Raw genomic sequence first — 15,764 nt, 5'->3', positions numbered from 1 at the left:
CATGACTCCTCACCGATTCAGCTATCCACGGCACGGTCCCCCTTTTTTCGATGTATAAGTCTAATATTAGACTGATGAAATTAAGATTTTTATCCATTTTGAAAGAATTTTGATTTATTTTCTCAGGTAATCGCCAAAGGCGTGGTAAGGATGCGCAGTTAACGGCGGTGGGCACGGGCAGGCCACCAAGCCACCAGTCTGATCACGGAAACTGCTGAAAGCGAAGAGCTCATCCAGGTGAAGAGACGACTTACATAAAAGCCCCGTCACACTGTACTTGGTGCTGCATAATTATCCAGAGCTTTTGCCCCATCTCACCGGGAGCAGAAGCATGCATGTAAAAGGTGTTTGTGTCATCCCGCCAGCGCACCCATTGTTGTCGGTTTTGTCATCTTGCATGGGTGACTCACTCACCCACGCCAAACCCCCTTTCGCCGGACAAGCCTCGTGGACCGACAACTTGCATGTATTTATGCGGATCAAGTAAAACCACTCTTTTTAAGCCTCATTTTGTGATTTGTATAGTAAGGGAAATGCAAATCAGTTTAACTGACGATGTAACTAGAATGATACCCATACGTTAGATGGAAACGATTTAAGAGCATGATGTCGTTTATCATAATTTAGTCATTTATATGATACTTTGAGTACTTGGTCAAATCTTTCTTTTGGTTTCGCTGACACTTATGGCTTCCCCTTTATGCTTCCGCTGGTCGGCATGGCCTCCGGGTCCTGCCAGGAACACCCCAATCCCTCTGTACGTTGGCACTGTCAATTCTACTGAAGTATTACGCCTTCTTTCATCTTTGAGGAAGTATCGTGGCCAAAGGACTCTACTTGGATTTCTATTACTGAATGCAAAACCTTAATGCAGCGGAGGAAGGGTATAAGCTGTGGATGGTAGAATCCGTGGCGATCCTTAGGAGAAGGATTTAAATTACGTCTACCCTTACCAACTATTCCACTTTCGCTTTCCGTGGGAATACTATTGACAACTTGGGTGACAATAGTGGTGAACCATCTAAAAATTTGTGCGTTAAGGAGCCATCTACTGTTCCTGTACAAATCTAAATCACTACTAGCCGAATGGAATCCAGATTGATATGACTGGGCAGTACTAAAATGAGAACAACATAGCAAGGAGGGATAGACGCGAAACCATAGTTCCAAAAAATTACTTTTAACACTGTACTTTATCTAATAACTATGCTTTCGGGCCAGTGTTCTTACAACTATCGATGGACACGCGTGATGACCAGTACATTACCCAGTCTTCCAATACAACTGCCAGGCAGGAGGAAACTCCAGATCCAGTGTAATCACCAAGAGGGATCAGTGATGTTGCCATCAAGCATCTTTCCGGCTGCGTGGAATTTCCATGACTGGCGTAAATGGTTTGTTTTTTCTTGTAAAGCGATGGGCGACGCGGAAGGTTGTCCAAGAGCAAGCCCGGGGATGGCGCTCAAAAGGAGAGGATTAGGTGTCTATGTAATACTTTGGTTTTTGTTTGACTCCTTTTTTATTTCGTGAGTATTTTGGGCCAAATCTTTGTGCCTTCGCTGGGCAGAATGACCTCCATGCCTCCGAGAACACATATTGCTCCTATCAATAACGCCTTCTTTTGTTATTAGGGAAGTCTTTGATCGCCACAGCTAACTCCTTATTTTACTCAAATTTTAGCCTTCACAGCATAAGCAAAACTCTTCTAGAAGTTCAAATATTGTACATAGTGTTCTCGCTTACTGTTCGCAGCCTAGGCATCGCTGTATGAAAGTTGGGTCATTTAGGAGCATTCCAGACTTTTTGGAAGCTCAAAGTTGCCAGGCCTACTAGAATTTTCCGCAAGTTAATACTTTGGCTGACTTAAAAATCGGGAGAGTAAATTACTATTTTTTTTGGTGAATATCGAAGGCCTGGGTAATCTGAATTAAAATAATCGAGTCATTCTTCATTACTAATGGTGATGATATTCCATTATTTGGTGACCCTTATAGGCATTTAAAACTGTTGAACAAGGAGCAATCAGTAAGTTTGTTTCAACAAAGTGCCAGTTAAATTTATGGGAAAAGTTGTCCAAAACGATGTCCTCTCTGACTTCAGCTGCATAGTATTTGACATCCATTAGTGGAGAACCATCAGCACTTTTCCTAAGGACGTTAGCGGAGGTTAATTTAGAACTTGCTTTGACTTTGTGGCAAGGTAGTGTGCCGAGTCTCCCACGAAGTCGTAATAAGCCAGAGTCTTATCACCGACTTACAGAAGAGTTTAGAGGTTACCGGTGTGGCCCGAAGACCAGGCTGCAGAGAGGAAGCGCACCCTGCGGAGCCTCAAATGCCCGCGTAGCTAAACAAGCAGTTAAACAAAATGTCGAATCACTACAGCAGGGGAAAAGCGGTGCTGTCCTACAGGGGAGTAAGAATCATTTACCATAAATGCAGCATTAATGCCTTAGTTGTCTTGTACTATTGCAATAAAAACTGCCAAGAATAACGATTTGAATGTATTTCCTAAGGAGACTAGGATTGCCCTCTGCTGGCCACCACGTATGCCCATCGCTAGCCGTAGGCGCGCTGGCCTAAAAGCCGAGTTATTTAGTAAAGGAAGGTATTTAAAATAGTTTTTTGAGGATCAGGTTTCTCCCCTATTGTCCAATTCTAACTTCATTAGCCATCAGGGTTCTATTCAACTAGCAGAGGTATAGAGGAGGTATTGAGAATTCCCTTGATTGACATCTCCACACAAGTACTGTTGCCAACTCCGCTTCGAACTTTCTCAGATGATTAACGGCTAGTGCTGCTTCAGTTGTTAATATCATGCCCGCAGACCACAGGGTTGGGATAGTTGCCGAAGGTAGACATCATTATTAACTCCTCTGTTAGGGGTCATTACTGATTTTTCTATCCACAGCACATGCCCTTCTTCCGTCACCTGAAAGTTCATCACCCAGCAGTAGAAATCAGGATAGTTATTCCCTTAAGGATTGAGTTCGCTTTCCGCTGCTATCAATGTAGCGCCCTGAAGCTTTCCTGAATGCGAATGCAGGCATAATACTCTGGAGGAATATGCATTGCTAACTTCCATAAGTGCTTTGTTTTCTTGGGCTTAGATCAAAATAACTGCTTGCTTGATTCCATTACGTCCTTTTATCTAATTTTCCAACAGCCCCATCTTTTTCTCTCCTCCACAGCTAATTTAACTGACGCTGCTTTTTTCCTTTTATTCTCTAGAGGTTCAAGTAGGTGGAAAATTCTCTTTGTGGGAATGAAATAGGTTTGAACTGAGTAATTTCAGAATGCCTTTTGCTTTTAAACCATTACCAATAATCTTTTTATAGCATCATCTACTATCTCTTCTAATAAGTGGAGCAGTCTTTCAATATTTCCATTTTGCTTATTAGACCCAGTTAGTTGGGATTTCAAGTGGTACATTGTTAAAACCTTTAAAGGGACATGTAGGAGAAAGCAGTTCTCATTCGCATCATTTTTGTTAAGGCTATGCCACAAACAGGAAATACACCTTAAAACGGGGTTTTTACACCTGACTGACTCGGTGCATTCAATCTGCCTCCGGTCAGGAGCACCATCTAGAGACAAAGTGATCGACCAACACGGAAAAGAATTTCTTCTAAAGGGTTTCTACCCCAACTTGGCTACATTAGGAGGTTGAATGGTGGTGTCAAGCTGTTAAGACTTCCCTCATTCCTGCATTTAAGCAATTTGTTTTTTTGCGCAAATATCAAAAAAAAAAACGGTAGTTGATTCACCTAAAGGTAACAGACTTTACCGCCTCTTTGAAGTAAATTCATGACTAAATGCGCATTTGGAGGTTGGCCTTAGTCAACACAACATTTGCGTGAGGCATGGGCTTGTCCCCACACCTGTCCGAGATTTCACTCTGATGCCAATCTAGCAGACAGCACTTGTGTTAAATCAGTACTGGGGCCTAAAGCGAGGTAGGCTACTGGTGGTTTCTTGCAATTTTTATAAAATATGACTTATTTTGGTTATCGCCTTAGTAGCACGAGATCCTCTTAGCCTCCACAACTTTGGTTAACACTACTTCCCCAGTAGACGCCCCGGGTGCGGTTTTTCCTCCAACCGAGGCGGTATTCATGAACCCAAATATTTTTGCCCGGATAACTTCAGCCCTTACGGTCCTGGTGGCCATTTTGGCATAGTTACACTCCATCCAACACTTTCTAGGTTAATAATAAGCTTCTTCTATACTGGTGGTAGTTGCTATTACGTTCCTATTCCATTCTGTAAATACAGGAAAGCTGACAGGCTGGCATGAGGTCGTAATTAAGCAGATTACCATGTGCAATTAAAGAATCATTAGCATGTCACGATGATAACTATGTCTGACAATCGCTAGTTTATTCGTTCACTAACAAGCAATTCGGAAGGCAAAGGAACCATTTTGCCTCCCCTAGTTGTAGAGGCTTGATGGAGGAGAGATTTTTTTGTAGTTAGGAAAGACCATCGTTTAGGGGGAATCCTTTTTAGTTTCATCTTCAAGAATTCTTTCTCCGGCCCTTCAGTCTGACACAGTGACTCAAATTAACACTTCAAATGGTAAATAATATTTTGCTTATCCATAATGACAAGTTCTTGTTCTGTGCCGCTTGAAGGAGGTAGGAATGCGAACCATTGAAGTCGGTTTAGCATTGCATTTGTAGGGGTCAATAGTCCTCATGACAAGAAGTTTTTAACTGCAGAGTATTGGTAATATTCTGTAAAAAAAAACGAGTTAAAACTGTAAATTCGCAATGTTGTCATACTTTAAGCAATTATAACTTGTTCGAGAAGGATGGAAGACCCGTTGACGACTGCCAGTGGAGCAGTAATTTGATGGTTTTGCAAGGAAGGTATAAAACCAACAAATGTTTGACAATTGAATCCTCTTCATCTTATTTGAATCTATTCTAGTGAAATTGAATACCAGGTTTAGAGATGAGTTAAAGTTAGTCATCGCCACCGAATTTGGCCTGTCCGATCACATCATATTAGTTCAACACGTTCACTGCCAGCGTCACGTATATGTGACAGGCGTTCATCATCAGTTTATGATAATCGGTTGAAGAAGGAATCACATCGCAAGCACTTTGGGATGGGTTCAGAATGGCTAAACGTATGTGAGATGCTCTTCTTCCAAAGCTAATCCAATTTGTCATCATGAGCGCAAGAGGTGAAGTGGTACAAGGGTTGGTGCCATATTGAAAGCAAAAACCATCATCAAGGTGGCCGGTTGTCCTCTGTTGAATTTGGGCATATATTTGCCTGGGGAAAGCAAACGTGAATTAATGTTCAATCATGAACTCTGAGAGAGCCACAGAATTCCAAGATTAGTTTTATTTCCTACTAAAAGCAAGCCACATCTAAATCAAGAATCTGATTATGATTTTTTTGCGATATATTTTTAAGAAAACTTGGAAAGTTCCTCCTTACAAACTAGTGACAGCAGTTACTTTCAAAGGATTCAAATAAGTCCCTTTTTTACGTGAAATTTGTCAATTACTTTGGAGATGAGAAATTAACAAAAACAGTTTTAAAAGACAGAAAAGTTATGTGATGTGAATTTATTAAAAAAATTTGTTTTTGTTTAGAAAATAATATCGCAAATAACTATTTATAGCGGTTTCATATGTATTTTTCAAATTAAACTATCGACCCAACCTTTGACCCACAAAAACGAACCAATAGCTTAAAGGGGGAGTTATCGCTTTGTCGTTTTAAACAAGCGTGTTGTGGAATTTGCTGGGAAGATATGCAGCCAAGGTAAAATTAATGCATTGATTGGCCTTTTGGTGTTTTGTACAGGAAAAGGCACCGATAAAAGTAGACCTGGTCGTTTAGTAATGACGAAGGGAAAGAATTCGGTAAGTAGATTAGGCACACAATGCACATTTTCTCTCTACTATCGAGTGCAAAGAATAAACTATAAGGGGTGTTTAGGGTGGATACCACCGAACAACATCGGTCACGATAACTCGATTTCTGGGCAAACTCCTATTAGCATCTAAACAAGAGTCGGAGATACGGAAATCACAAGTAGAAATTGGGAATTGGTTTAAAGTGTACATTTGTCCACTACTAGAAGGGAAATCACACTCATTTGCCGCAAAAGTGGGAGGGACCAAACATGAAACAACCTTTTTCATGGAACCCTGGCTCCTGTCACATGCGCACACACACACACGCAACACATGGCCAGCAATAAAAGGGAGGTAAAGTACAGCCCATCTGGAGAGACGCACGACGCCATGCCATATTCCTACGGGTCCGGATGAATTCGCTCGCCTGCAGCATTGACTTTTGCGAAAGAAAATACGTCATCACTGTGTACTTACTTTCCTGCCATTCCAATTTAGAAGGAAGGAGAAATATTCCACCTATTTGCCAGACGTGAAATTGAAGTAGGGCGAGCGTGGAAGTCAATGCGCAGCTTAATTAACACTTCTTTAGCCGTCCTTCACCGCAGAACTGCGAGTGTTTGTTGTTGAAAAACCCGCACGCATCCATGCCAACTTCAAACAGTTAGGAATGAGGGCGGCTTGGCTGTGATTTAAATCAGTGTTGGCAAGATTCCTCTCACTTATCCGACACTTCAAAAGGGAGATTTGGATTAGCCAATTTTGTGTGAGGACAAATGAGTGGTGGGAACTGATATTGTGGTAGGAATTCATGTTGCAATTTACGGCAGAAAAGTGAAGTACCCTTTCGAACAATTGCAGCGTCTCCAGTCTTTACGAAAGGCGAACGAAGTCATAATACCAGGGCTGAATATGCACTGCCGACGAATGGGCAAGGGGGGTGGAGGGCTGCTGACACGGCCCTGAGGTCATGCCGATGATAGGAAAGGCAATGATGGAGGCTTAAGTGACCGCGAAATTAAAACGTAAAGTCAAACAAGTAAAGAAATCCACAACAAACGTGCTTTTAGAATTCCAAAGGCAATGCATAAAAGACTCATTCTCTAAAGGAGTTGGCAAAGTTAGTAGAGAATATACAAATTTGGTCTCCACAAACCAGATGTGTTGTTTTAGCAAGTGCTTCATATAAATTCCCAAGGCGCGTTAGCCCTAACTCAAATCCGTACTAAGTCAGTGCAATAGAAATTGATAATTAAGTGCGCTCAGGTCATCGCCTTAAGGTCAAGAGTACCTAGCACTTTTTTAACGAAAACTGACATAGTGCAGATCCCAAAAATTAACATTATCTTGGCCATGACCCTGAGTTAATCAAATCAAACAGCAGCAGCGACTTAATGAGCATTTGTCGACGCTTCTCCGGTCCATAAAGTGCTGCTTCGGCTCTCACTTCATTATGCGCCTGCCGTTTTTTGCCTTCCGGGCTGAAACACGGTTTGGTGAACACGGTCAGCAGTAAAGCGGTGACTAACGCATGATAATAGGAGCGTCTTCTCACTGCTGACTAACGAGGTATGGTAATCACTCGACTTCCTTTCAGTTGTAAAACCGTTGAGTTGAGTCATGTGCTTGCTCAACTTGTTCATCATTTTGGATTCGCGATGTAGGATGAGCCTGAGAGGGCTGAGGTGCCAAAATGAGGTAAAGTGCGGCCTCCTTCCCTCTGGCCTACGCATGGACGACACTCAAACACGTGCGTCGGCGAATTCGTGATTGAATAAACAATGGGGGAAACGCGTGTTTACAACTTGTGTAAACATCACGTCTACTGGTAACAGCATCTGTGATATTGTGCTTTTTTACTATAAGTCGAATTGTCTTTTGCTCCCCATAAATCCGCGTATTAATGCGATCCCCACCTCAGTGACAATGATGTGTAAGTATTGAATATGTCAAAATCGGCAAACTGGTCCTCTAATTTAACGCTCCTAATTGTATCAATGGAGGCAATGCCAGATAGTGTAATCTAAATACCATTCTTGCTTTGTATTTGATGGGCTTTAGACTCAATGGCTTCCTGCAAATTGTTTACTTGCTAGGGGCCAAACACTAAGGCTTGAGAGCTACAAGTGAAAGAGCTTGCCTTGGGAACAGTCAAAGCTGGTGATACCGTAGTGAACAATTCCCATTCTCAATCAAGACGCTAGAATTCATTCTGCTTATGGCCAAACTGAGCCTTGAGAAGATCTAAGCCTTAGAAGGGTGAGCGAGAGATACTGCCTCACTCCCGTCCTCATCCTCATACTCGTCTCTGGCCTCTTCGTATATCTTTAAAGTAGTGACTAGTACCTTCTCTTGGCAAAAGCTTCAGACAATCACGCCACCACATACGAAATGATTTAGACACTGGGGTGGGAAATAAAAGTGAGGTAAAAACGGTAGCTGGGACTGAATCTGGTGCCTTAGTTTCCAGGATCGAAACGGTATTTAAAAGTGGATTCGGATGGTTAACAGATTGGGCGGGAGACTGCGATGACGACCATTTTAAAGATTAAAGGATTATGAGAATTTTCCCTGATGCTGTTATTCTATTGTTGATTAGCTTACACAATTCACCTAGCGATTCATCTCAAATTTAAAATGAGTTGTGAATAGAGGAAAGCGGTTTTTGTCTTTTTCATTGTGGCCAAAATACATCTCAGACAATTAACAGCCCTTCACGAAGCTTAACTATTACCAAAGCAGCAAAAATACTTCACTAAGAAGTAATAGCAAATATCTTTCTACAAACAAAGCAACAGTAAGCTTTAAATCAAAACAAACTCTGCGTGAGCACATGATTAATTCTGGGATTGGGAAGGTCTAAAGAAGGTGATGCTATGCTGAATGTCTCCCCGACAAGTTTTAAATCGCTTTCTCATTAGGTTCATAGAGAAAGCTGCCTGTCTATTAATTCCACATTTGTGAGTTTTTTCATGGAACAGCCATGAAATATTTCTCCTCCATTTTGGAAGTTGGTCATCGTCTTCAGATAACCACGCGGTTCCACTCAACTCAGCCACACAGAAGGAAAACCTGTCGCGGAATCCCCTTTAAGATAATTATTGCTTCTCTTCTCCAAAATCCGTATCTATGTTGTTTATAGCTTTCGCTGCCTGGATACGCATTCTAATTGCTAGTCATTTAAACCGCCCTTCGTTTGTTTCCCCTCCCCCCCATCTCAAAGGTCCTCTCAACCATGGTGTTTTGGGCGTTTCTTACCCAGGTTATCAGTAGATCTAAGTGTCTTGTAAAGAACTTCATTTACTGCTCACTTCAAAGATTTCACTTCCTGTCGTTGATATGATTAGCCCGAATTGCACTGCTGCTAACAGACAAAATCTTGAAAATCCAAGCAAGCACCCTAGTCATTTAAACTGCCGAATTTTTGAGTCAAATTTCTAGGTCTCAGTGTTAAGCCGCATCTCTGCGATGTGATTTGCTATGGTAATTCAAAACACAGAGGGAATGACCTGCCTCACTTTCCCCTTTTTCTTAATAGCCCTCGGGGCAAATGCCAACCTCTGCCAATTCGGTAGAGTAGCTAATGGGTGGATCATCTTTATCCCAATTGTGTGTTCTACAGGTGTTTCATCCCTCCTTCAAACTCATTAGCATAAACTAGTTTTGTGCAAATGTGATACTCCCTCACCCTCTCTCTCTCCTTTCGGCGTTCCCTTCAGTTGATTGCTTCAACGGCCGATCTCAATACATCATAACGTCATCATGAATGCAACATCCCATAAACATCCAAGAATAATTACGGTTTGGAATAAGAGGGAAAAGAGTTTCAATATGCTTGAAATGCCTACAGTGGTTGCAATCACTTCATTACCCCATTTTGGAACTGTAAGTGGGCTCGTGAATGAGTCCAAGTGACGTGATGGGGATGCTGCCAATAGCATTGGCATCTGATTGACAATGCAAGTAGGTTTCAAGGTAATTTCATTATAATTAGTCAATGATAGACGCGTTTCAATTCAATGAGCAACTCACAGACCAAATTGAGAGAAGTGGCACAACTTAGAATTGTACGATTAGTCAGTTTAAGTTAGAATGGTGATCCATGCAACGGTTAACCGTAAGTGAACACAAACCTTCCTTCAAAGCATTCGCCACAAATCCATTAGGGGAAATGAGACGACGATGTTAATCTTAATGCAAAGGTCTCCCATTCTGAGTCGCCTTTCCCGCCCTGCCTTCTCGTGCGTGCAGCCTGCCTCGAAGACACCGCTGAGTCACCGTGCCCCGCTTGCTTGCGTGCTGCCGCCGCCACCGCCGCCGTCGGGCCATGAGACGGCGGATTAGCCGCGATTTGCTAAAAAAGGCAACTACTTTCCCTTCCCCATCACTTTTTGCGCCTCAAAGCCACCACTTTGCAACTACATTGCGGTGGTTTTTGAGCATTGAATAGACTCGCGTTGGGAGCAGTCGGCCTAAGGGTGACTTGGCTGGTTCTTACCCAGTGAGTCAGAAGTTGGTTGCCTCCTGCAAAATAGAGGTTTTGAGAGTGGAAATTCAATAACTGCTTTGTGGTAAGAGGCAGGAGGCTATTTCCCTCTTTAATCCCCAAATCAGACTTGCGGATGTTTGATTTTTTGGGATTCCATCACTTCTGTGGTGTCCGTAATTGGATGATGACAAAATAGGTAAAAAAAACCCTCTCCAATGAATTGTCCAGCTTGACTAATCTCATTTGAATAGCGCAGCAGTATAAAAGAATCTTGGGTGATGCATGGCGTCTACTTAGTCGTCAAACCCTCACATAATGAGCCAATATCCCCTCTCCATCGCCGTAATAGGCAACAGCCGAATCCTGGTAGGTATCTACGACGCCAACATTAACCATATGGAAATACTTAAGCAAAATGAATAGCCTCAAATGGGTTACATCTGCTTGCCCATTTTCTTAACGGCTCAACTTCATTTGGATTTTCAGGGGCTGCTTTTGATGCATATGTTCATTTTTTGCTTAATTTTTAAATCAGGTGGTAAAATCCAAGACGGGTGGATATATTTTAATTCCTGTGATCGTTACCATTTGTTTGTCTTACCAGACCCTCTGACGGCTTACCCCAGGTTTTTTTATCGCCTGTGTGAAAGTAATTCACACTGCCTATTAATTAAGCCTGATTTTTTGAAACTAAATGCCAGATTTTAGAGTCAATCTAGAGATGGGCTTCAAGCGCATCTTTGAAACTTTACGCCTGCTCTCCCAAAAAAACCGGTAACTCTGACGTCACAGTAAATATCGATCGGCTTGCTCATTGGTCCAATCTTGCCTACAGTTGTTGAGACGCACGGCCACCCGCGGAGACATTATTGATTGCCCCAGCACAAACGAGATGCGGATGTGGTTTGGCGTGCTTGTGTCACCTAGCCCCAGCTCTGCACACAGGACAGTCACGTCCTTGTCTCTCTCTCCCCCCCTCACCCCACCTCCGTCTCATTGACCACGAATGAAGCGTGCTTCAGCCTTCCTCCAATCCACTGAAAACCACCCAACCAATTAAGGTCATGTCAATTTGACCATTCACCCCCCCAAACCAAGGGGACTCCACGGAAAGACGCGATCCCAACCGATCAAAAAGTGCGTTTCCTTAAACATCTGCAAAAGGTAAGTTTTTCCTTAACACCCATTCAGCGCCACCTGGTGCTTTAAATTGCCTGCGCCTGCAAGTGTACAACAGTGGAGATCAGAAAAGATTTCATCACTTCGTGAACCGCTACATTAGGAAACCAGATTTATTGCCTTTACCAAACAGGAAAACCGGTCGTGTAAATTTCTAAACACATGCACAATAACGACAAATTAAATGCCGAAGCAAACAAGTTTCTTTCCAATCAAAACCTACAGTGGAAGCAGTCGCACTTTGAACTGCAGTAGTAGTTATCGAAGAGTGCGCTAAGGATCACCAAATTTGTCTCCATTTTCGACGTCCACTACCTCGCAATGCGCCGAAATCGAATTCACTAGTTCTCCTTGCTTTCTTAGTAATTTTTTTGTCGCCACAGGAAAGAGATCCGTTGCGTAGCAAGTAATACCCACCCTTCTACTGCGATTAGACCATTTTTGACATCAGATTTCCTCTCTCCGCTCGTCCTATCAGAGCTCTGGCCCAGAATATCAATTTTTGAACTCAATAAAGGCAATATGGTTGTTGGGTATGTCATGGTGTCCAAAATTCCAAGCTATTATTTGAGTAGGCAAAAAAACACTGTATTAACTAAAGGAGGAATCAACCATCAAAGGTTAGATGCCCTTTCTTTTCCAGCATGATCGCATTCTTATTCTATTTTTTCTTAGTTCACAGATTTCCCTCTGATTAAACTACTTCACACATGTTTGACCTGCGGGGTCAGGGACCAGGTGAGACGATCTGCAGGTGATATGGCCTGCAAATGTGATAAGCAGGGGATGAAAATTATGCTGAATTTTATAGAAATGAGAGGGTGTATATTTTGTCCCGAAGTAACTCGCTGACTTGTTAAGCAGAAATTCCCAATACCTCGAATGGACTCTCTAAAATTTGATTTTACATTAGAGCTACCGAACTCACCCACTAATTTGAAAATTATTACTTTGAATTGTTTAGATGCTAAAAATGTGAGCATTTCTGTCAAAATTAGCCATCCTGAAGTCAATCAATCTCCCAAATTGGTACTGACTTGCCTGCGTCGGGCTAAAAGTGCAATTAAAAGCTATCAGTTGACAAAAAAAGGATTTACAGCATTTTATAGTCGTTTCTTTAAGAAATCACTATTTGAACATACCTGTCCACCACGAACAATTTTAGTAAGGTTATTTAGATATCTTCAAATTACAACTTCGAAATAACATGTTGTAGTGTAATCTTGAATACTTGGATACATTTTAAATGTTTATCACAGTGGTACTTCGAGAAACTAGGATTTTACACATACGTTTTGATGAAATATCGGCAGATTTTGCTCCAGCGACTTGTTAAATGAGTTTGAGAAGTGAGCATACAATGAGTAAAAGTACTGGTCGGCAAGGCAAATGTTGAGTGGTTAATGGCAAATACTGCCACATATTCACATCTGGAATGGAATTGAAAATGGAATCCAGACACTTTGTTGTTTCGCATAGTCATTAAGAGCAGAGGAAGGATAAATTACACGTTTTGGTGCGATGGGTGTTACACTTTCTCCCAAACACATTTGCGCTCATTGGTCGTATGCAGTGTCTTTAGTGTTGCAGTTAAACGCCTTAAATGCAAAATTCAGTCCGAGTTTAACCTCAGTGTAAAAATGTTGATTTTTCGTTGTGATTTTATGGTTTTCCACGGCGTGAAATTGAAGTACTCTTTGAATTGGCTTCAACTGAATCCCAAACCTTCTCCTGCCACTGGCTAAGAACTTGCCTGAAGTGATCGCGTAGAAAAGTTGAAGCTTCTTCATTATCTGAAATAGTTGATTACGAGACATCAGTAAATGAGCTTGAAGAGCTATAGGTTACTGGGAAAAATGCCGCCAATTTGAGGTTGAAAACAATGGCCAGGCATTGAGCCGACAAACAACAGTGGATTAATAACCAAAAATGCCTTCTCTCCTCTACCTATTTATAGCAACTTTTCAGTTTATGTACACTTTCTATTAAAAATGGACTCCGGTTGCTTTGTGTGTTAACAAAGTGTAGCGTCCCGAGACTCCCTGAAGACGAAAGAAGACGAAATACTCGGGCAGAATATATATATTCAGCACGGAGAAGGTGTCCGGGCTATTGGCATGGTCCAAAAGGCTAGCCCACCCAGCCGGGTACAAGGGGACTAATTCGAAGTACAAAAGTCGCGCCTCACCAAAACCGAGGGATAAATCACTATTGTATTACAAAAGCGTTGCTATTTTTGTACTGATAACTCGTTTTCCCTTCAAAGAATGCTGAAGCCAAATGCCTGCAGGACTTGACATGACCATCATTTTATTCACATGCCTGTTGTGTAGCTGCCATGGCTACGACCTATCCCATTTCCCATGCTTTAAAGTGGAACCATATCAAATTTCACAGCTGCCTAGTTATGAAGAGTTGTCCGATTTACTGATATGCCAAAAAGGCATGGGAAATGTGCAACTGGTCTCCCAAGGGCTTGGCGTTTATGCCCACGGATTGAACAACCATTTTCCACTAGTCTACTTCACCAACCGAGTGGCCAACACCTTTTATCTCAAATAGCCTATTCTATGATCAGGAGAGTTATGTGTGTAATTAAAATGATAGTTGGGGGAAATCTGTGGTCCTTTTTATTCCCTCGGTGTTGGTACGATTGCTTAAGTTGTTTTGCGCAATGTCGAAGCCTGGATGTTAGTTGCTAAGGCCATTGGAGCATGTGTACGTGCCCACACATGCGTAAACACAGGGTGAACGAATTTCGCTCCACTGTCAAATGCCAAGTGGACATCATGCTCACCTCGGCGCAATGCAGTAGAAGAGCTAGTACCACCTAGATGTGCACATTATCCAATGTAACCGACCACCCAACGTCCTTTCAGATTACCCCACCACTTAATGTAAATATCCGTTGATTCCGGCTTCAAGTGTCCTTTTTTCAGTGCATCCACAGGTCACAATTTGGCATCGATTGTGCCGTGGACACCGATTTATCCCCACACCGCACTGGGATGGGGAGGCAACGGTGTTGATTCGCTCGACAAGCTCGGGATGCTCTCAAAAACTCGAATTCTTTCATGCCTTTTCTCCTGAACTGCGGAATGCCTGCTTCGCACAGTGCCTCACGAGGTAGCAACCGTGATAAAATTTGTCACTTTCGTTTGATGCACATTTAATTGCAACATTACACCCGGAGGGAGAGAGGGAGGGAAGGGAGTAGCAATCTAACTACCGTATTAAGTAAAAGCCTAAATGGGGATAATATAAACGAGGCTTATGAATTTGTGTCAAACAGGTGGGCGCTAGTGTTATACACATAAAGAACGTAATATTTTTCTGCATAACTTCTAGATAAGAGAAATGCTAGATATACAACAATACACAAGATTAGATAATGACTACATCTGATAATACATTCTCGATGGGCCGTGTGCTAAATTAGTTAAACAGTTCATTCAACCCCGATTCACTCATTTACTTATTTGGTTATTCATTAATTCTTTCATCAACTCATTCATTTTAAGCATCCACTTTGCCTAAACATAAATTTGCACACGACGGTTTTAAATATTTTAGGTCCTACTTCATCGGGGTGTGGCTTTCCGGAGTCGCCTTTATCTGGTCGAATCCACAACCGTTACATTAGATAAGGTAAACGCTTGCCAAAGAAAGCAAATGAAGTTCTGTTGATCTAGACCGATCTTGAATTAATTTAAAAGGGAAAAGACGGAAAATCATTTTTTAAAATTATTCGATTGCTGCTTTGCAACACCGGTCTTCAATATTCACCTTAAATTACTGCCAAAATTAACACCTTGAAAGGAGATTCATTTTTAAAGCACTTGTCCACTTGACGTAAATGTGCTTCCCTGTTGAAAACTTTAAAAAGTAGGCGCATCTACCGTAATGCATTTCTCAAGCGTCACAGAATCGTGAAACCCTGATCATGTTCTCAATCCATGGGATTTAGTTTTAATTACATCTATTCACCCATTCCTATTATTCTGATTCAAACTTTAAAAAGTCCTTTATGGACCTGGATGACAAAATTCTCGATAACAATAATTAGGAATTTAGGAATTATCACCAATCGGTGTTAGCTTTCAAGAAGGGTTGCTATGGTGCATCAGAGAGGAGCTGTTCGAAAAGCTAGCACAAACTGAGTCATTGAGTAATAAACCACAACTGAATTACTTTCATCTACGAATTTTCCTACTCTCCCTGCCT

At 41.9% G+C, this 15,764-nt stretch overlaps 2 protein-coding genes across 2 annotated transcripts; one reads left to right on the top strand and one right to left on the bottom strand. All coding sequences in view use genetic code 11, as the record gives it.

Annotated features, from left to right (window-relative positions):
- Positions 1–700: 700 nt before the first annotated feature.
- Positions 701–10,216, top strand: EGR_00527 (hypothetical protein; the record flags this gene model as incomplete). Its single annotated transcript, XM_024489776.1, has 2 exons — positions 701–757; positions 10,124–10,216. 2 exons carry the CDS (start codon positions 701–703, stop codon positions 10,214–10,216), a joined length of 150 nt encoding a protein of 49 aa, XP_024355773.1.
- Positions 10,217–13,096: 2,880 nt separating this feature from the next.
- Positions 13,097–13,330, bottom strand: EGR_00526 (hypothetical protein; the record flags this gene model as incomplete). The annotated part of the gene is made up of 1 exon (XM_024489775.1): positions 13,097–13,330. One exon carries the CDS (start codon positions 13,328–13,330, stop codon positions 13,097–13,099), a length of 234 nt encoding a protein of 77 aa, XP_024355772.1.
- Between the last annotated feature and the right edge of the window lie 2,434 nt (positions 13,331–15,764).

This window comes from Echinococcus granulosus, assembly GCF_000524195.1.
Source record: "Echinococcus granulosus chromosome Unknown EG_S00002, whole genome shotgun sequence".
Classification (NCBI taxonomy): domain Eukaryota; kingdom Metazoa; phylum Platyhelminthes; class Cestoda; order Cyclophyllidea; family Taeniidae; genus Echinococcus; species Echinococcus granulosus.
This window is presented reverse-complemented; position numbering and strand designations above follow the sequence as displayed.